General features: G+C 42.1%; 1 protein-coding gene across 1 annotated transcript in view; it reads right to left on the reverse strand.

Annotated features, from left to right (window-relative positions):
• Positions 1-3,579: 3,579 nt before the first annotated feature.
• srfbp1 (serum response factor binding protein 1) overlaps positions 3,580-22,832 on the reverse strand; it is a 233,218-nt gene continuing 213,965 nt past the window's right edge. Inside the window, exons 7-9 of the mRNA XM_055633138.1 lie at positions 10,311-11,460; positions 10,164-10,195; positions 3,580-4,758 (exon numbers count right to left, since the gene is read on the reverse strand). Of these exons, the coding sequence (XP_055489113.1) occupies positions 4,574-4,758; positions 10,164-10,195; positions 10,311-11,460 (1,367 nt within the window). The 3' untranslated portion in view covers positions 3,580-4,573. The remainder of the gene's footprint in view (positions 4,759-10,163; positions 10,196-10,310; positions 11,461-22,832) is intronic.

Consider the following 22,832-nt stretch of genomic DNA (forward strand, 5'->3'; position numbering starts at 1 on the left):
CCTCACCTCTGCTGACACTGGTTCCCTCAACATCCTCATCCTCCTCGACCTGAGCGCAGCCTTCGATACAGTGAACCATAACATCCTGTTTACCAGACTTGGGGACCTTGGCATTGAAGGTTCTGCACTCAGCTGGCTCTGTTCCTACCTTTCCAACAGATCCCACTTCATCTCTCTCCATAACCACACCTCTGCTACAGCCACAGTCACTCAAGGCGTTCCCCAAGGCTCCGTACTCGGCCCCCTCCTGTTCATCATCTACATCCTTTCCCTTGGTCAGATACTCCGCCACTTCAACCTGGACTTCCACTGTTACGCGATGACACCAAGATCTACCTCGGCACCAAATCCCCCCACAACACCCCCCCCCCCCCCCTCTCCCATATCAACTCCTGTTTGCCAGCTATAAAAACCTGGATGCAACATAACTTCCTCAAACTCAAGAGCGATAAAACAGAATTCCTCCTCATAGGCTCCAAATCCACACTCAGCAAAATCAATAACCCCACTCAACATCGACGGCACCACTGTCTCCCCAGGCCCGCAACCTTGGCGTGATCTTTGATTCCACCTCTCCCTTGAGCCTCACATCCGCCATGTCATTAAAACCTCCTTCTTTCACCTCCGCAACATCGCTAAAATCAGACCCTCTCTCACACCTCCCGCTGCTGAAAGACATCCATGCCTTCATCTCCTCCCGACTGGACTATTGCAACTCACTTCTCCTTGGCATCAGCTCCACCTACATCAACCGACTCCAACTGGTCCAGAACGCAGCCGCCTGACTCATCACCCACACCAAATCCTGGCATCACATCACTCCAGTCCTCAAGCAATTTCACTGGCTTCCCATCTCCCACCGGATCACCTACAAAATCCTGGTCTTCACCTACAAAGCCCTTCACCATCTGCCCCCCCATATCTCACTGACCTCCTCTCCCCCTACCAACCCTCACGGTCCCTCAGATCCACATCAGCCGGTCTCCTCTCCATCCACAAGTCCAATCTCCGCAGTTTTGGGGACAGAGCCTTCTCCAGGGCAGCTCCCAGGCTCTGGAACTCCCTCCCCCAACTGATCCGCAATTCCGTGTCCCTCACCATCTTCCAGTCCCGCATCAAGACCCATCTCATCACCTCTGCCTATCCTTAGCCCCACGTCCCCCTCCCTTTTCATCTGTGCTTGAATTGCCTCATATTGTGTTTTGAATTGAATTCTGTCTTTAATTTGTGTACTAGTCATGTCTCTACTATTTATTTCATTCCGCTTACATGTTTTTCCTCTATTTGCTAAATTTTTGTAAGGTGTCCTTGAGACTCTTGAAAGGCACCCATAAATAAAATGTATTATTATTATTAACACATTTATTTTTAACATTTTTGATTAGAAAAATATATTCAAACAATCTCCCAGATGTACCAGTGGCCAGAGGACCTAGGGTGACGGAGGAATTGAAGGAAATTCACATTAGGCAGGAAATGGTGTTGGGTAGACTGATGGGACGGAAGGCTGATAAAAATCCCGATAAAAAATCCCAATAAAAATCCAGCCTGATGGTCTGCAACCCAGTGTACTTGGTGGGTAGCTAATGTTATCCCACTTTTTAAGAAAGGAGGGAGAGAGAAATCAGGGAATTATAGGCCAGTTAGCCTGTCATCTGTGATGGGGAAGATGCTGGAGTCAATTATAAAAGATGAAATAGCGGCACATTTGGATAGCAGTAACAGGATCGGTCCGAGTCAGCATGGATTTACGAAGGGGAAATCATGCTCGACTAATCTTCTGGAAATCTTTGAGGATGTAACTAGGAAAATTGGCAAGTGGGAGCCAGTGGATGCAATGTACCTGGAGTTTCAGAAAGCCTGATAAGATCCCACATAGGAGATTAGTAGGCAAAATTAGAGCACATGGTATTGGGGGTAGGGTACTGACTTGGATAGAAAATTGGTTGGCAGACAGGAAACAAAGAGCAGGGATTAACGGGTCCCTTTCAGAATGGCAGGCAGTGACTAGTGGGGTACCGCAAGGCTCGGTGCTGGGACTGCAGCTATTTACAATATACATTAATGATTTAGATGAAGGTAGTAAAAGTAGCATTAGCAAATTTGTAGATGACACAAAGCTGGGTGACAGTGTGAACTGTGAGGAGGATGCTATGGGGATGCAGGGTGACTTGGACAGGTTGGGTGAGTGGGCATATTGGAGGTTATCCACTTTGGTGGCAAGAACAGGAAGGCAGATTATTATCTGAATGGGACATTCTTGCATTTGAGGGAGTGCAGCGTAGGTTCACGAGGTTAATTACCAGGATGGTGAGACTGTCATATGTTGAAAGAATGGAGCGACTGGGCTTGTACACTGTGGAATTTAGAAGGATGAGAGGGAATCTTATTGAAACATATAAGATTATTAAGGGATTGGACACGCTAGAGGCAGGAAACATGTTCCCGATGTTGGGAGAAGTCCAGACCCAGGTGTCACAGTTTAAGAATAAGGGGTAGGCCATTTAAAATGGAGATGAGGAAAACCTTTTTCACCCAGAGAGTGGTGAATCTGTGGAATTCTCTGCCTCCGAAGGCAGTGGAAGCCGATTCTATGGATGCTTTCAAAAGGGAGTTAGATAGAGCTCTTAAAGATAGCAGAGTCAAGGGATATGGGGAGAAGGAACGGGGTACTGATTGTGGATGATCAGCTGTGATCACAGTGAATAACTCGAAGAGTCAAATGGCCTACTCCTGCACCTATTGTCTATTGCCTATTGTCAAGCCCCTAAAATTAATTACAATTTTTAAGATAAAGCATAATAAAGAAAAATAAACAGATCACCTACCTTCAGGATCAGTGACTTTATTTAAATAAATGGGGTTACTTAACAAACCCAACTATCCCTGATGCAAAGCTGGGGTGCTGGGTACAAAATGCATCTGGATCCCACAGCCAAGTACATTTTTTGTTCCATCATTCGTTTCAGTGTGAGTCCTGTGGAAAAGATGTTGAACCTGGACTCCAGCTTCTTTCTAAATTCTGCATTATAACATGCGACCATGGCAGTCAGAGACAAGCTGACCTGTGAACAGGATGTAGCCTGCGGTTCTGTACTCATTCACCAGCAACAGGTAAACACAATCTGGCTTAGTATATTTGTGGTACAGTGGTACATTTGTAAAGGTTACCATATTTAATTTGTAGAATTCTTTCCAAATGATGGAGTCGCCAAAATTCAAGTGGTCCTGCATGTTTCATGCTTAAATTGAGAAGTTCCAACTGTGAAACAAACACAATTGTAGAAAATCGGTGACGTGGATTACTGGCCATGAACCATCCACAGAGTTGGGGAAGGTCAGTGTAGGCCAATAATTTCACAATCACATTGCTGTATGTGTAGGCAGCCAGTGTGTTCAGTCCATTGGCAGACGGATGCATTTCATGTCACTAGCTATTTGTATTTTTATTTAAAATTCCACTCTTTCTGAAACACCATAGCCAAGACAAATTTTGAATCAAAACAACAAAACAAAGCACAGCAGTGTTATATGCTTCTGTTTCTATGGTGATAATGATTGTACATTTGAATACTCAAGTGTTCTGAGAATCCAATTTATTATCTTTCCATAGAGGAAAATTTAACATTTCATCGATTTTTGGAGTTGGGGCAAAACTTTCCCAATATAACATGCTTGAATAACTCATTACACAAATGAGGTGTTATTTGAAAATATCATACACCATACAAATTATAAAATATATCTGGAACTGGACTTTGAAGATAGACACAAAAGGCTGGAATAATTCAACGGGACAGACAGCATATCTGGATAGTGGGAATGGGTGACGTTTCAGATCAAGACCCTTCTTCAGACGTGTCTCGATCCGAAAGAATGGAGCGACTGGGCTTATATACACTGGGATTTAGAAGGATGAGAGGGCCCCTGGTTCCCCCAGAATCAGTGGTCAGTTTAAGAATAAGCGGTAGGCCATTTAGAACGGCGATGGGGACGAACTTTTTCACTCAGAGAGTTATGAATCTGTGGAATTCTCTGCCTCAGAAGGCAGTGGAGGCCAATTCTCTGGATGCTTTCAAGAGAGAGTTAGATAGAACTCTTAAAGATAGCAGCCAAGGGATATGGGGAGAAGGCAGGAACAGGTACTGATTGTGGATGATCAGCCATGATCACAGTGAACGGCGATGCTAGCTTGAAGGGTCGAATGACCTACTCCTGCACCTATTGTCTATTGTAAATATGAATTTTAAATGTTTATTTTTTTATTAAAATGTACACAAAACAATTCTGAAGATCATTCTACAACAGTGTGCAAATATAATTTCAATTTTAGTACAAAACCCATGACAGATGTTTTATATTTGTATAATTTCTTCAGATATTTTAACGTGGTTTTAGAATTGATTTTAATACAAAATAAGAAGGGTTTCGACCCGTAACGTTGCCTATTTCCTTCGCTCCATTTGCCTCACCCGTTGAGTTTCTTCAGCATTTTTGTCTACCTTCGATTTTCTAGCATCTGCAGTTCTTTCCTAAACATATGCTATTCCCTGTTTCTCATTATTCATCAAAATTAATCATCAAATCGCATCTTTTTTCCTTGGAATGCAGGAATTTTGTTCTGCTCTTTTCGTCTTCTACTCGCTTCCCAAGAGGGATGAAGCGATTGTTGTGGCTTTGGAATTACATTTCCAGGCCTCCCTTGGGATCTCCGATGAAAGGACAATATTTTGGTGTTAGATTTGTTTTGTAGACTATCTGTAAATGCAAAAACAAATTTCAGAGAACGTATGATCAACAAATAGACCTAATTTGTAGTATGAAACCATTAAAACACACAAGAGATTTTAGATTAATGTAAATTATGTAGAAATGTAAAACTCATCAGTGCAAAATAATCCCCAGGCTGTGTGGTCATATCATCCTTCCACATTTATACAATTGAAAATGTATATTTTTCCACTTTTCTGTAGAATTCCATAAGCAAGCAATACTTTTTCACTCTGAGGAAAAGACACCCGTCTATACGGTATATAATTAGAATTTTTTTTTCTTTCTGCAGTAGCAGAAGTAATATAATGTAATTTCATGACATTTATTGAATGCAAGAAATTGTAAAGTTAATTATGTTAATAATCAAGGGGGAATATTAAGAGGTAACACGAGGAATGTATGGTTCTGTTGTCCTTCACAGCTACACAGTTCAATACATTCTGCACAGAAATATCTCCAGTCGAAGAGCAGTGATCACATTCCCTTTCACAATCCGTGACGGAATTCAATGAAAAAAAGATTTTGCTCATCATACATTATTTTACCCCAGAGCCTCATTAACATCATTCAATAATTCATGAATAGGTTCACAAAGGTTGAGATGTGAAAATATTACTCATGCAAAAGGAATGTTTTCCTTGTTTAAATATGTTCTTATGTGAACCCTTATGCTACAGCTGACCTGCAATACAGATGATTTGGAGCATTTTACTGCATAACTGAAGTAAGAAGGCGCTTACATTCCCAGCATATGTGAGAGGATTTTCTTAAATGTGTAAATTAAAAGAATCTTAAAATGTCGATTTTTTCCGAGCATGACCAAAATGTTCAATATTTATATACAAACATATGTACAAATTAGTAGTAGGAAAAGATTACTTGGAACCCCAGTTAATAAGATCATGGCTGATCTAATTGCAACCTCAATTTACATTCCCATCCACCTTTCACTCTATGGCATATCAAAAACCTATGTCTGTGCTTTAAAAATACTTGAAGACTCTACTTTCATTGCCTTAGGGAAAGGTCTCAAAAACTTGCATTCCCTTAAGATAAAAAGATATTTTAAAACATGACTCTAGCCCTACATTCTCCGCTGAAAGGAAATCTCTCTACATTCATCCTGCTCAGATCCCTCAGGATCTTATAGATTTCAATCAAGTTTCATAAGTTTGCTTCTACTTTTCTAAACTCTGGTGGATATGATCTGTCCAATCTTTTCCAGTGAGCCAACCCACCAATTTCAGCTCTCTGAACTCCTTCCAATGCATTGAAATCTTTCCTCAAATAAGAGGCCAATTCTGTACACATTACTCCACATGTGGTTCCACTAATGCCCTATTGTAACTGAAATATAACCTCACTTCTTGTGTTTTCCAATCCCTCAGCAATAATAAATTTATTAGCTTTCCTAATTACTTGGCATAGCTGCATTCTTGCCTTTCAAATCCCTCTGCATCTCATATAGAAACATAGAAAAATAGGTGCAGGAGTAGGCCTTTCGGCCCTTCGAGCCTGCACCGCCATTCATTATGATCATGTCTGATCATCCAACTCAGTATCCTGTACCTGCCTTCTCTCCATACACCCTGATACCTTTAGCCACAAGGGCCACATCTAACTCCCTCTTAAATATAGCCAACGAACTGGCCTCAACTACCTTCTGTGGCAGAGAGTTCCAGAGATTCACCACTCTCTGTGTGAAAAATGCTTTCCTCATCTCGGTCTAATCCTATTATTATTTAGATAATTCACTTATTTCTTAAATTTCCTGTCAAAGTGAACAATTTCACTTTTACCCACATTATATGTTATTTGCTTGATCATTACTCCATCACTTAACTATCTAGTTTGTTCTAAAATGTCTACCTTTCTGTAACACCCTTCAGCTCTACAGCCCTTCAGTAATAGCCTCTTGATCAATCGCAATTCCAACTGCTTTGCCACTACCAACCTTTTCATCAGGTGCCTGGGTCCTAAGCTACAGATGTCCTTCCTCAAATCTCTGCCTCTCTCTTCTGCTTCAAGAAATCATTTAAACAATATTTTTAACTGTGTTTTGTTATCACACCCTAATAACTCCTTACTTGTGAAGTTCCTTATATTATTATGCTGAAAGTGCTATATACACTTAAATAGGTCAATGGGGGAGATGGGAATGTAAACATTGGCAGGGAGGAGTAGCTGGGTTAATTGCTCCCCCCCCACTCACACACACACACTTTCCAATTCCCTCCATCAACTAAGCTTTGGGTTTTGTTCAATTATCCCACCCACTTCCTAGAGCACAGATTTTATGAACACCTTTCACCTCAGATATGTGTGATAGTGAACATTCAATTGTAGGTAACTGCACAAGACAGATAGACAGATTTGGCTTTGTGAAGGGGAGGTCTTGCTTGACACATTTGCTGGAATTCTTTGAAGAAGTAAATAGCAAGACAGATAAAGGAGAGTCAGTAGATTCAGAAAGCCTTTGATAATGTGCCACACGTTAGACTGCTTTGGAAGATGAGAGCCCACGGTATCAAAGGGCAGATACTAGTATGGATAACAGGTTGGTTGAATGGCAGAAGCCAAAGAGTGGCAATAAAGGGGGCTTTTTCTGGTTTGCTGCCAGTGACCAGTGGAGTTATGCAAGGGTCGATGCTGGGGCCGCTACTCTTCACATTGTATATTAGTGATTTGGATGAGGGTAAAGTTTGCAGATGATATGAAAATAGGTGGAGGGGCAGGGAGTGTAGAGAAAGCAGGGACTCTGCAGAAGAACTTGGATAGGTTGGGAGAGTGGGCAGAGAAGTGGCAGATGGAATATGATGTAGCAAAGTGTGCAGCCATGCATTTTGGTAGTGGGAATAAAGGCATAGACTATTTTCTAAATGGGGTGAGACTCCAGGAATCGGAAGTGCAAATGGATTTGGGAATGCTGGTGCAGGATTCCTAAAAAGTTAATCTGCAATTTGAATCGGTAGCAAAGAAACCAAACTCAATGCTAGCATTTATTTCAAGTGGGTTTGTATACAAAAAACAGGGATGTAATGTTGAGGCTCTATAAGGTGCTGGTAATGCCGCATTTGGAATATTGTGAGGAATTTTTGGCACCATATCTGAGGAAGGATGAGCTGGCTCTGGAGAGGGTCCAGAGGAGATTTACAAGAATGATCCCTGGAATGTGTAGGTTAACCTATAATAAGCGTTCATCAGCACTGGGCCTGAACTCACTGGAGTTTAGAAGAATGAGGGAGGACCTAAATGAAATATGCAGAAGAGTGAAAGGCTTGGATAGAGTGGATATGGAGAGGATGTTTCCACTAGTGGAAGAGTCTAGGACTAGAGGTCATCACCTCAGAATTAAAGGATGTCCTTTTTAGAAGGAGATGAGGAGACATTTCTTTAGTCAGAGGGTGGTAAATCTGTGGAATTCTGCCACAGAAGGCTGTGGAGGCCGTCAGTGGATATTTTGAAGGCAGAGATTGATAGATGCTTATGATGACCTTATGACAAACGCCCACATGCAGAGTGTCCTGGAATGTGATTAACAGCAGAGAGGCACCAATGCCAAATGTTAACCGTTACTCCATGATTGTTACCACTGCACAGGCAAAGAATGGAACTGAGTGATGTTGCTGAAGAAGTAGTCTAGGCTCTTACTCCATGAGCTCAGTTGCAGATATTTTCCTGTCTTTGTGCCCCATTACTGTAGGTATGTTACAAAACCTACCTGAATCGTCGTTGAGAATCTGTCCCAGCTCCGTGTGTGTGATTTTGGCGCTGTTTAGAGGGGGCGGGTTTAAAACGCGATTTTTACTAGGCTGTTGCAATCGAAAATGTTCAGCCTAGTAAATCATTAACGGAAAATCGCTGAAAGACCCCGTCGCAAAAGGTATTATTAGTTTTTATGGCCTTGTATAATAGTTATAGTAGTTTAAAAATCACTCTCTAAACCCGCGACCTCGCGCAGCCCCAGGGTTTTATAAAGCAAACAATTAAAGGTATGTACCTTATTTTTGTATATAAACTGTATATAAAGTTTTCTATAGCGAATAGTTCATTTTGGGCTTTTTATATCCCGCAGTATTTTTCTGGGCATTTGAGGGCACAAATCCAGTGCAATGTGAACGTTCTAAACCAGCGCGTTCACAGGAACCCACTAGAAAGCTGATTTAAATGGACTTTAATTCACAGCAATTGAACACTAAATTCCTTCCATTTGGCCTATAAATTAATGTAAATGAGATTTAAAAATCATGTTTTATTGTGAATTATTTGTGAATATTATTTGGACACTTAGGCTATTTAAAAATGTTAATCATTTATTAAGAAATGGATAGATGTTTAGATCTAGTAATTGAAGTTTGAAATTAGCTACACTTGGGTAACTAACTAATTATATGCTTTAATTTCAGGTCCTCCAAGTAAGATTATTTTATATTTGTTTCAGAATGGTTCGATCTATGATAACTGAAAATTTCATTCAGTTCTCTTAATTTTTAAGAAGGTTATGGGCTTTTGACTGTCCTCGATCACAGCTTTTTTGTTATGTCCATAGAAAATCAATAGGGAACAAGATGCTAATTTCCGTATGAAAATGGCCATAACTTTTTTATTACTTGAGATATGAAAGTGAATTAGGTGTCAAATTAAACTTATTGTTATGCTTTATCTGATGGGATAAATTGCAGACTTGATTTTTTAAATCTCAAAATTTTGTAACATTGCTAATTACTGCATTGTCCAGTTTAACATTTTGATTGTACGAATTTCCTTATAGTTGGGTTGTATAAAAAATGTTGCCCATTTATCTCAGGAACAGGAAATCTTCATTGGGTAGTTGTGATTTTTCACCTCTATCAGGGACCAGATGAGAAGGAAGGTCTTCTATGTTTGATAGAAGTATTCTTCTGGACAGCACCAGCCATTTGGTCCAAATGGAAACATAAATCTTCAAACCTGGCTATGCCTTTTCCTTATGACAATGTCTATGAATAGTTTCTTTATTGTCATTGTAACATGAACCATGTACAACAAAATTTAAAGAATTATTAACTCAACTAAGGGATATTTCCAAGACCACTTATTGACAAATATTTGGGCACTGCGGAATCAAGGAATGAGGAATCAAAGGGTCTGATTTACTGAATGGCAGGATATGCATGAAGGGTGCACAGTCAACGATAGTTTACAGTGGGGCCACTTATTAGTGTACCAGAATATTTATTATGCACGTTCCTTCCTTGTTTACATACTTCTAATGATGCTATCAATCTTGACGCAACCAAACAAAGTGTACTACAGTAGCATGGAAGGCAATTTCAAAATAACTGCTGATACTTAAAAGAAAATGCACAGCATTAACATAATCAAAGAAAACCCAGTAAAAAAATACTGACCTTGTTTCTTGTTTTTGGTCCCTCCCTGATTGCTGTTAATAAAAAAAGCACAATAATTCAGAATCAAGTTAATTTTGCTACGTAGAAGAAATTGTATAGGAAATCAATTTAAAATGAATTTAAACTGAAATTAAATCTGGTCCTTACTTGCGCTGCATTGATGCCTTTGAACGTGACAAATTATTGCAAAATACAGTTCCAAACTTTGTTTGCTCCCTGCTGTTTCTTTTTTCAATGGGTTTGCTCTTTCTTTCCTCCATACTACTTGGCATATTTTGTTCATCATCTTTCACAGTGATAACATCAGATGTTGGATCAATGTCTTGTTTCTTTTTGTTTGTTCTCTTCACCTTTCCAATAAAGAAATCATCATCCCCACTTTCATCACTCGATGTCTGATTATAAAACCTCTCCTCTGTACTATCATCAAAGTACTCTTTCTCTTCAGTACTGGCATCTTCTTCCATAGGACTTATGTTCTGCGATTTAATCACAGCTTGTACTTGTTTCTGTGTATCTAACTGGGCGGGCTTGGTATTTTCGATAACTTGAGAAACCAATGATATTTTTTCAGCTTGGATTTTGGAGGTGTCTTCATGACTGAAACACTTTTCATTCAAAGTTTCAGGTTCAGATTTGTCCTGAGCTGTGCTGGTTTGTTTGACTTGTGTTGCTTTATCTTTGGTCGTTCCGATAACTTGAGAAACCAATGCTGATTCAGCAGTTTGAACTTCGGAGTTGTCTTTATTACTGAAACATTTTTCATTTAAAGGTTCAGGTTCAGATTTGTCTGGAGCTGCAATGGTTTGTTTGACTTGTGTTGCTGTAGATTTGGTCATTTCAGTAACTTGAGAAACCAATGCTGATTCTGTGGCTTGGACTTCGGAGGTGTCTTCATCGCTGAAACATTTTTCATTCTTTGGTTCAGGTTCTGATTTGTCTAAAACTGCAATGGTTTGTTTGCCATCTGTTGCTATAGCTTCAGTATTTTTGATAACTTGAGAAATCAATACCGATTCTTCAATTTGGACTTCGGAGGTGTCTTCGTTTTTGAAACTCTTTTCATTCAAAGGCTCAGGTTCAGACTTATCTAGAGAAGAACTGGTTTGTGTGATGTGCATCGATTTGCTTTTCTCACCTACAGTATCATCGTCTTCCACCTTAGTTGTTTTACCATGAGATATTTCATCTGATGTTGAGAGCTGTAATGCCTCTGCTTTCAGCTGAGGCTCCTGCTGTGACCTCTGGGCTTTCTTTTTGTTTTTTCCTCTAGCTTCTTGAAATGAATTCACAGCAGCTGCCAAAAAGTGAGCAAAGAATACATTTACACATGTATTATTTAAAAACATTTAATGCTTCACTACCCAGAGTAAAATTAAGGCTACAATAAAAGTTTATAAAACCTGATCAGATAATTTTAAGCTCAAAATTTCACATTTGCAATTCTGCCTTTTAAACATTGAAACAATTCATGCTGATCATTGTGATTGTTCACAGGTCTGGGCACTTTGAAAAATATAGTATTAAGAATATTAGAAACAGAAGCAGGACAAGGACATTTGGATGCCCTGTGCCTACACCACCACTTAATAAAATTATAACTGATCTCCACTTCAGCATCATTGTTCTACTCTAAATGGACACGGGTTTCAGGGGTACCCCATCAAGCCCTTTGATTTTGCTCTATCATGGATAAATATCATAGAAACATAGAAATTAGGTGCAGGAGTAGGTCTTTCGGCCCTTCGAGCCTGCACCGCCATTCAATGGCGGTGCAGTTCAATTAAGGGACAGAAGTTTAGGGGTAATATGAGGGGGAACTTCTTTACTCAGAGAGTGGTGGCAGTGTGGAATGAGCTTCCAGTGGAAGTGGTGGAGGCAGGTTCATTGGTATCATTTAAAAATAAATTGGATAGGCATATGGATGAGAAGGGAATGGAGGGTTATGGTATGAGTGCAGGCAGGTGGGACTAAGGGGAAAAAAAAAAAATTTTTTGTTCGGCACGGACTTGTAGGGCCGAGATGGCCTGTTTCCGTGCTGTAATTGTTATATGGTTATAATATGATCATGGCTGATCACCCAACTCAGTACCTGCCTTCTCTCCATACCCTCTGATCCCCTTAGCCACAAGATCTAACTCCCTCTTAAATATAGCCAATGAACTGGCCTCAACTACCCTCTGTGGCAGAGTTCCAGAGATTCACCACTCTCTGTGTGAAAAAAGTTCTTCTCATCTCGGTTTTAAAGGATTTCCCCCTTATCCTTAAGCTGTGACCCCTTGTCCTGGACTTCCCCCATCGGGAACAATCTTCCTGCATCTAGCCTGTCCAACCCCTTAAGATTGATCATACAGTATCATACAGTAACTGATCATACAGTATCATACAGTAACTGATCATTTTGTACTGTACTGTTGCTACATTTCCCAACATTGTCGCCATACCCCTTGATTCATTTAATATTTCAAAATGTATTGATCTGTTGTGAACAGTCCCAATGACTGAACTACCACAGTCCTGCAGAGTGAAGAAGTCCAGTGATTTGCTGTGCAGTATGTGATGTAACTTCTCCTTCTGTCTGAAATAGCCTAACCCCTTGAGATTGACCTCTTGGTTCAATATTTCTCAGCCAAAGGAAACATCCTCTCTGCATCTGGCCTGTCCAGCCTAATATGAATTTAGTGTCTTAATGGGAGTGCCTCTTCTAAATTCTTCTAAATAGCAGAGCATGCGAGCCCACTCTTCTCTAATGGCAAGTTCCCCATCTCAGGAGCCAGTCTGATGAATTCCTCTCTGTACACCCTCTATGGCAACTGTATTTTTTTGTTAAGGAGACCAAAACTGTACTCAATACTGCCATGATTACCTATCCTTTTGTACTCATATCTTCCCATAATAAATTCCCAGGATCACTCGTGTTCCTCTGAACATTAACATTTCCCTGTCATTTGCATCGTGAACAAAATACTCTGCTCTTCTGTTTTGTACAATGATGTGATAATCTCACATTTTTGCAACAACCATGTTCTCACTCAACCTGTTGAAAGTCATCCTCCCTACTTTCAATCCCATCTTGTACCATCAGCAAACTTGCAAATATTGCATCTGATCCCATCAGCAAAATTGTTGACATGAATTGTGGACAGTTGTGGCCAACCACACATCGCTGTGGTACCACCCTACCCTCCCGACCTTAGAAAGAGCCACGTCTACTCTTATTGGAGAGTATGTTGCTGAACTCTCGTTGGAGTTTGTCAAGAAGGATCTCGACCCGAAACGTCATCCATTCATTCTCTCCAGAGATGCTGCCTGTCCCGCTGAGTTACTCCAGAATGTTGTGTCTACCCACATCTACTCTTAGCTTGCTTCCCTTAATATCTACAATAAATCAATCTCTATTCTGCAACTGAGCTTCAAAAGTTCTCTTGGGGAGATGATTCATTCCCAACATACATTACCCTTCAGCCAAAAAATATTTTTGTCAACAGTTCTGAACAGTCCTCTCTTTATTTTGAGACCAGGCATTTCTCCAAATGAAACATCAACTCTACAACTACCCTCTCAAAGTCATGTAAGAATATTGTAGGTTTCAATGAGATGATCACTCATTCCTTAAAATCAAGAGAAGGTTGTTTTCATAGAAACATAGAAAATAGGTGCAGGAGGAGGCCATTTGGCCCTTCGAGCCAGCACCGCCATTCATTGTGATCATGGCTGATCATCCCCTATCAATAACCCGTGCCTGCCTTTTCCCCATATCCCTCGACTCCACTAGCCCCTAGAGATCTATCCAACTCTCTCTTAAATCCATCCAGTGACTTGGCCTCCACTGCCCTCTGTGGCAGGGAATTCCATAAATTCACAACTCTCTGGGTGAAATTTTTTTTTCTCACCTCAGTCTTAAATGACCTCCCATTTATTCTAAGACTGTGGCCCCTGGTTCTTGACTCGCCCAACATTGGGAACATTTTTCCTGCATCTAGCTTGTCCAGTCCTTTTATAATTGTTATATGTTTCTATAACATTCCCCCTCATCCTTCTAAACTCCAGTGAATACAAGCCTAGTCTTTTCAACCTTTCCTCATATGACAGTCCCACCATCCTAGGAATCAATCTCGTGAACCTACGCTGCACTGCCTCAATCACAAGGATGTCCTTCTTCAAATTAGGAGACCAAAACTGTACACAATACTCCAGATGAGGTCTCACCAAGCCCTATACAACCGCAGAAGAACATCTTTACTCCTATACTGCAATCCTCTTGTTATATGGATAATAAGGGAAGTTAGGGATAGTATCAAAACAAAAGATGAAGCATACAAATTAGCCAGAAAAAGCAGCCTACCAGAGGACTGGGAGAAATTCAGAGTCCAGCAGAGGAGGACAAAGGGCTTAATTAGGAAAGGGAAAATAGATTATGAAAGAAAACTGGCAGGGAACATAAAAACTGACTGCAAAAGCTTTTATAGATATGTGAAGAGAAAAAGATTATTTAAAACAAATGTAGGTCCCTTGCAGTCAGAAACAGGTGAATTGATCATGGGAAACAAGGACATGGCAGACTAATTAAATAACTACTTTGGTTCTGTCTTCACTAGGGAAGACATAAATAATCTGCCGGAAATAGCAGGGGATCGTGGGGTCAAATGAGATGGAGGAAATGAGTGAAATCCAGGTTAGTCGGGAAGTGGTGTTAGGTAAATTGAATGGATTAAAGGCCGATAAATCCCCAGGGCCAGATAGGCTGCATCCCAGTGCTTAAGGAAGTAGCCCCAGAAATAGTGGATGCATTAGTGGTAATTTTTCAAAACTCTTTAGATTCTGGAGTAGTTCCTGAGGATTGGAGGGTAGCTAATGTAACCCCACTTTTTAAAAAGGGAGGGAGATGCAGTATAATATGGATAAATGCGAGGTTATCCACTTTGGTGGCAAGAACAGGAAAGTAGACTATTATCTGAATGGTGGCCGATTAGGAAAAGGGGAGATGCAACGAGACCTGGGTGTCATGGTACACCAGTCATTGAAAGTAGGCATGCAGGTGCAGCAGGCAGTGAACAAAGCGAATGGTATGTTAGCATTCTTAGCAAAAGGATTTGAGTATAGGAGCAGGGAGGTTCTACTGCAGTTGTACAGGGCCTTGGTGGGACCACTCCTTGAATATTGCGTACAGTTTTGGTCTCCAAATCTGAGGAAATACATTCTTGCCAGGGAATTCAGAGAAGGTTCACCAGATTGATTCCTGGGATGGCAGGACTTTCATATGAAGAAAGACTGGATAGGCTCGGCTTGTACTCGCTAGAATTTAGAAGATTGAGGGGGGATCTTATAGAAACTTACAAAATTCTTAAGGGGTTGGACAGGCTAGATGCAGGAAGATTGTTCCCGATGTTGGGGAAGTGCAGAACAAGGGGTCACAGTTTAAGTATAAGGGGGAAGTATTTTAGGACCGAGATGAAAATTTTATTTTTCACACAGAGAGTGGTGAATCTGTGGAATTCTCTGCCACAGAAAGTAGTTGAGGCCAGTTCATTGGCTATATTTAAGAGGGAGTTAGATGTGACCCTTGTGGCGAAAGAGAAAAGGCAGGTACAGGATACTGAGTTGGATGATCAGCCATGATCATATTGAATGGCGGTGCAGGCTTGAAGGGCGAATGGCGTACTCCTGCACCTATTTTCTATGTTTCTATGAAGGCCAACATTCCATTAGCTTTCTTCACTGCCTGCTGTACCTGTAAATCAACTTTCAGTGATCGGTGTACAGGTCTCACTGCACCTCCCCATTAACTAACCTAACCCCATTTAGATAATAATCTGCCCCCTTGTTTTTGCCGCCAAAGTGGATAACCTCACATTGATCTATATTATACTGCATCTGCCACTCATCTGCCCACTCACTCAAGCTGTCCAGGTCACCCTGCAACCTCCTAACATCCTCTTCCCAGTTCACACTGCCTCCTTTCCTCTCATGGTTATCATATTAAAGCACTTGGGATTCAGATTGAGCTACAATACCACTGTTGTGAAGCAGGCACAGTGGACAATTGCCTTCATTAACCGGGTCAGATAATATAAGGGCAGGGAGGTCTTGGTCGCACTTTATGAAACATTGGTTAGGCCATAGTTGAATGATTGTGTGTACTCCTGGTCACTCACTACACTATAAGAAGGACATAATTGCACTGCAAAAGGTGCAAAGCTAATTCGTCAGGATGGAATGTTTCAGTTAAGAGGGGAGACTGGATAGAATCTAGTTACACAGTATGGTAAAAGGCCTTTAGGCCCAACGTACATGTCAACAAAGGTGCTCTTCTGAGCTAGTCCCCCATGGCCGTGGTTTCCCCATATCTCTCTGAACCTTTCCAATAGGAGTCTTTGTTAGGATAGGCCAGGCTTGTTTGCTGTGAAGCACATGAGGCTGAGGGTGGAATTTGATAGAGGTGAACAAAACTATGAGAAGCATAGATACAGTAGTTTTTAAGGTATCAAAAACCAGAAGGCATATGTTTAAAGTGAGAGTAAGAGGTTTAGAGGGAATTTGAAAATAATATTTGTACCTACAGAGGTTGAAATCTGAAACGCATTGCCAGAGAAGGTGGTGGGAAGTTACTTTTGAAGCATCTGGGTGAGCAATTGAATTACCGAGGCATGATAGGCCATGAACAAGCTGCCAGCAAATTAAATTAGCATTGACTGTGAGTTAATGGTCAGTATGAACATCAGGGGCTGAAGGGCACGTTTTTGTCCCATGTAGTTCTACGTGCAAAAACTATTTTGAAGGATTCTTAATTTGTAAAGCTGAGAAAATATTCCATAAAGTTGACATTATGCATCAATGCAAAATACATTTATTTGAATGATAAATAGGTAACAGATGAAAGGGTAAACAGTGGGATTGATGACAGATGATAGCTTTGAAAGAAGCATAAACACCACCTGCAAAGATAAACACCACCTGCAAAGAGTAGGCCATTCGGCCCTTTGAGCCAGCACCGCCATGCAATGTGATCATGGCTGATCATCCACAATCAGGACCCCGTTCCTGCCTTCTCCCCATATCCCTTGATTCTGCTAGCCCTAAGAGCTCTATCTAACTCTTTTGAATGCATCCAGCGAATCGGCTTCCACGGCCTTCTGAGGCAGAGAATTCCACAAATTCACAACTCTCTGGGTGAAAAGGTTTTTCCTCATCTCAGTTCTAAATGACTACTCCTTATTCCTAAACTGTGGCCCTGTTTCTGGACACCCCCAACATCGGGAACATGTTTTCTGTATCTAGCTTGCCCAATCGCTCAATAATTTTACTTCGGAGTCACGTGAGTGACTTCGTGAAGAAGCCCGCTCAGGGCGCAGGTGCGGCATTACGCCAGCAAGTGCAACAGCGGCGGCAGCTGGAGGCAGGCTCTCCAGCTGCACTTTAAAAACGCACCATCAGGTAAGTGAACGGTGCGTTGGGAAACCGGAGGGAGTTTGATGTTGGTTTTTCTTAGGAAACATGTCCCAACGCAGAAAACTCGCTATTAGACCTGCCCGAGCTTTAACTCCACCAGAGGAGCCGATTCCAGCGGGGCAGCAACCGGCAGTACTACCGCTTGAACAGCGGTTTGAAATTCCCCAGACCGAGCCGGTCCCAGTCACGCCAGAGCCTACACGGCGGGCTGGGAAAGCCACCCGGAAGACAAACCGGCCGGTCGATTCCGACTCGTCGGAGGGGGAAATGTCCACCCCAAAGCGGGGGAGAGACAGCCGCCTAAGCTGCATCCAGCAGCTATTGGAGGGGATGGTCTACCGAGAGCAGCAGCGCTCTCGGACAGACAGGACAGGCGCCCCCTCCATGGTGCTGAGTCCGGCACCTCCCTTTGCGACCTCGGACCAGGAATGGGAGGTTAGCATCGGTGACCAGGGCAGGGCTGGTCTGAGTATGGGGCAGGCGGAAGGAGTCGAAAGAGAGCAGGGTGTGCAGGAAGAGCTGCTGGGGGTCGTAAGCCGATTTGTCGCTACCCCACGGGTTGGAGCGCCGCTGGAGCCAAGGATGGCTGCCAGCATTAACCATCTCTCCAACAAACCACTTCAGGAGAAGGTGCTCGCCCAAGTGCTTGAGGAGCACACAGCCCCGGACAATTGTGAGGCTCTCAAAGTCAAGAGCCTCAATCCTCAAATATGGGGCAATGTGGGGGGACCAATTCGGACACAGGAGGTCAAACTGCAGCGCATACTTCGCCTCCTCACGGCGGCTATAACAGCCTATGCGCGGGGTGTCGAGACCGAAGAGATGACCGCTCATCAACAAGATGTCCTTGCACTAATGTGCACAACACAATACGAGCTGAATAATCTAAGAAGAGAGAACATCAAGCCGGCCCTCAATCCTAAATTTGCAGGGTTATGCAAAACTCCATCAGTAGAGACCGACTCATTCTTATTTGGGAAGGACTTGAACAAACAGCTAAAAGAGATGGAGGAGGCGTCCAAGACCTTTAGCCTCATGAGGGCACCACCGGCGACGAACATACCAAAGCTTTTCATTCCACCCAGGCGGCAGCACACCACTGTATCTACCAGTCGGCGTCCCGAATATGCGACTGGTCAAAGCTTGGGGCCGCACTATCCCCAGAGACCTTTTTTAGGTCAGGGCCCGCAGCGGACCCCCTGGAAAATGCGCCTCCCCCCAACATCGCCAGCACGTCGACAGGGAAGAACATTGAAAAAGAAAAAACCACAACCCCGCCAATAACCATGGAGGTAGGTGGATCTGGTTCCTACCCGCATATCGAGAATAAGGGTGACTTACTAACAGGGGGAAGGTTACACTTGTTCAAAGAAGCATGGGGAAGGATCACTGATGATAAATATATACTTAATAGTATTCAAGGGTATAAAATAGAATTTATCTCAAATATACCGCCAGTTCAACATGTGCCCGAGAGGGCATTTGTACTCTCCAACAAGGAACAACAGGAGGGACAAGCTGAACTGGTGAGGCTTATAAACAAAGGGGTCATAGAAAAAACTAGTCATGAGCCCTTGGAATTTGTTTCCAACATATTTACTAAAAGTAAAAAGGATGGTGGATGTCGCATCATCATTGACTTAACATCCCTGAATGAATTTGTTAAGTATATACATTTCAAAATGGAAACATTTGTGACTGCTAGACAACTGATTTCCAAAGGATACTATATGGCCAGCATTGATCTCAAAGATGCTTACTATCTAGTACCTATACATAAGGATTATAGCAGTTATCTTAAATTTATCTGGGTGGGGGAGCTTTGGCAGTATAAAGCACTGCCTAATGGGCTTACTTCAGCTCCAAGACTATTCACAAAAATATTAAAACCAGCCATGGCAACGTTAAGAAAACTAAACCATATAGTCATGGCATATTTGGACGACATCCTCATAGTTGGGAAAACTATGGAATTGGCTGTAGCAGCAGTATCAGCTACTAAACAGCTCCTAGAGACTCTAGGTTTTGTCTTACATCCAGATAAATCCAAGTTAAATCCATCCACAATTATGGACTATCTGGGTTTCACAATTAACTCAGTCCAAATGACTATTACCCTGCCAAGGGGAAAGATGATTGCATTGATACAATCATGTAATAACTTAAAGATAAAGAAAAGACCAACTATTCGACAAGTGGCAGCAGTAATTGGCAAAATGGTAGCAGCATTCCCAGCTATCCAATTTGGACCTTTGCACTATCAAAATTTACAAAGAGCAAAGATAAAGGCACTAAAACAACACACAGGTCATTATGACCGGGTCATGACGTTACCCCCTGAAGCGATATCAGAGCTACAGTGGTGGATACAAAATATTTGGCACAGTTATAGTCCTATTGTTATTACTAATGCTACTTTAGTACTCCAAACAGATGCTAGTGCTCAAGGCTGGGGAGCAACTAACTCCATATCCAGCACAGGTGGTAGATGGACTAACTTAGAATCATCATTACTATCTACACTGGGCATTAATTCTTTGGAAATGTTGGGCGCCTTTTATGGTTTGAAAGCATATGCATCCAATATGCATCACTTGCATGTTAGATTACAAATAGATAATACAACGGTGGTGGCTTATATTAACCATATGGGTGGCATAAAATCTTTATCATGCGACAAATTGGTCAATACGATTTGGCAATGGTGTGTCGAAAGACATATTTGGCTTTCAGCTACCTATCTACCAGGTAAGCTAAACACAGTGGCGGACACCAGGTCACGTAAATTCAATGACAACATCGAATGGATGTTAAATCCTAAAACATTCGCTAAAATTGTAAAGCAATATGGAAAGCCAGATATAGATTTATTTGCATCAAGACTGAATCACCAACTACCTATCTATGTCGCGTGGGAACCAGATCCGGAGGCAGCAGCGGTAGATGCATTCACGCTGGATTGGGGAAAGTTTGTTTTCTATGCCTTTCCTCCCTTCTGCCTCATCAGTCGGGTACTTCGGAAAATCCAGATGGATTCAGCATCTGGAATTTTGGTAGTGCCCGACTGGCCTACACAGCCATGGTTCCCAATACTCCATGACATGGTGGTGGAAGCACCTATGGTGTTCCCCAGTCATCCAGGGTTACTGACTCACCCAGTATCAGGCATCAGCCACCCATGCCACCAAGACATGAATCTCCTGGGTTGCAGATTCTAGACCGACCTTACCTGGACCTGGGGTTATCGCAACAAACCATCGCCACCATGTCAGCATCCCTGAGAACATCTACAAAGAGGCAGTACCTAACCAACATCAGGAAATGGGAAACGTACTGCCAGAAAACGGGGACTGCTTACAAAACAGCCACAGTAGCGAATGTTCTGGAGTTCCTGGCCGATTTACATCATCGTGAAGATATGAGCTACAGTGCCATCAACACGGCACGTAGTGCACTCTCTAACTACCTCAAACCTGCAGGACATCAGCCCATGGGATCCCATCCGCTGGTGGTCAAACTAATGAGGGGCATATTTAACAGCAAGCCCCCCAACCCCAGATATACACAAATTTGGGATGTCAGTATTGTACTCGCATACCTTCGGGACAGACCACCAGCAAGATCTCTCAGTTTAGAGCAATTGACTTTAAAAACGCTCATGCTGATGGCGCTAGTATCTGCTCAGAGGGTCCAGTCCTTACACAAACTACGACTGGACAGCATGGAAACAACGTCAGATCAGATAACCTTCACAATACAAGGTCTGATAAAGCAGTCCAGGCCAGGAACATCCAACACGCTAGTGGCATTCCGGGCTTACCCACCAGAGCCACGATTGTGTGTGGTGACCCACATAAACATATACATTGACACAACCCATAATATCCGAGGAAGTGAGAGAGCCTTATGGGTCAGCCACAGAAAGCCACATGGCAGGGTAACAAGCCAAACCATTTCAAGATGGTTAAAACAGGTATTGGAAGCTGCTGGGATAAACATTAATATATTTAAATCTCATTCCACCAGGGCAGCATCCACATCATCGGCAGCAAGGATGGATGTGCCTATTGACATTATCCTCAACAAAGCAGGATGGTCAAGGGAATCCACATTCCGAACATTTTATCATAAGCCGTTGGTGAAACCTGACGTATTTGCAGCCAGAATTTTAGAAACTGCAAATATTTAATTTAAAGCCCGGGGGAGCTATTTTTCTTTTGTTGTTGTTAATAAATACCGTTTTGTTTTCAAAACAGATTCATTGGTTGATTACAATAACACTTCCTTCCTCAAGAGTTTTCGGTAGTGAGTGAGTAAAACTGTTACACGGGTTGAAATCACAGAGCTTTGAAATCTTCACGAAGTCACTCACGTGACTCCGAAGTAAAATAGTAAGATTAAACGAGAACTTACCAGTTTGAAGTTTGATCTGTATTTTATGAGGAGTTACGATGAGGGATTACGTGCCCTCCGCTCCCACCCTCATTACATGGATCAAACTGATAATTGATGTCTCTTTATTCTTTACTATGTTACTTCAAATACGTGTCTGTCTGTGATTCCACACCGCTGCTTGGAAGCATGCCGCACCTGCGCCCTGAGCGGGCTTCTTCACGTAATCCCTCATCGTAACTCCTCATAAAATACAGATCAAACTTCAAACTGGTAAGTTCTCGTTTAATCTTACTATTTTATATGTTTCTATAAGATTCCCTCCCATCCTTCTAAATTCCAGTGAATACAAGACCAGTCGTTCCATTCTTTCATCATATGACAGTCCTGCCATCCCGGTAATTAACCTCGTGAACCGGCGCTGCATTCCCTCAATAGCAAGAATGTCCTTCCTCAAATTAGAACACCAAAACTGCACACAATACTCCAGGTGTGCTCTCACGGCCCTGTACAACTGCAGAACGACCTCTACTGCCTACCGTACCTGCATGCTTACTTTCAGTGACTGGTGTACAAGGGCACCCAGGTCTCGTTGTACTTCTCCTTTTCCAAAGCTTACACCATTCAGATAATAATCGGCCTTTTTGTTCTTGCCACCAAAGTGGAAAACCTCACATTTATCCAAATTATACTGCATCTGTCATGCATCTGCCCACTCACCCAACCTATCCAAGTCACCCTGCATCCTCATAGCATCCTCTTCACAGTTCACACTGTCACCCAGCTTTGTGTCATCTGCAAATTTGCTAATGTTATCCTTTATATTTT

Source organism: Leucoraja erinacea, chromosome 3, assembly GCF_028641065.1.
Source record: "Leucoraja erinacea ecotype New England chromosome 3, Leri_hhj_1, whole genome shotgun sequence".
NCBI lineage: Eukaryota > Metazoa > Chordata > Chondrichthyes > Rajiformes > Rajidae > Leucoraja > Leucoraja erinaceus.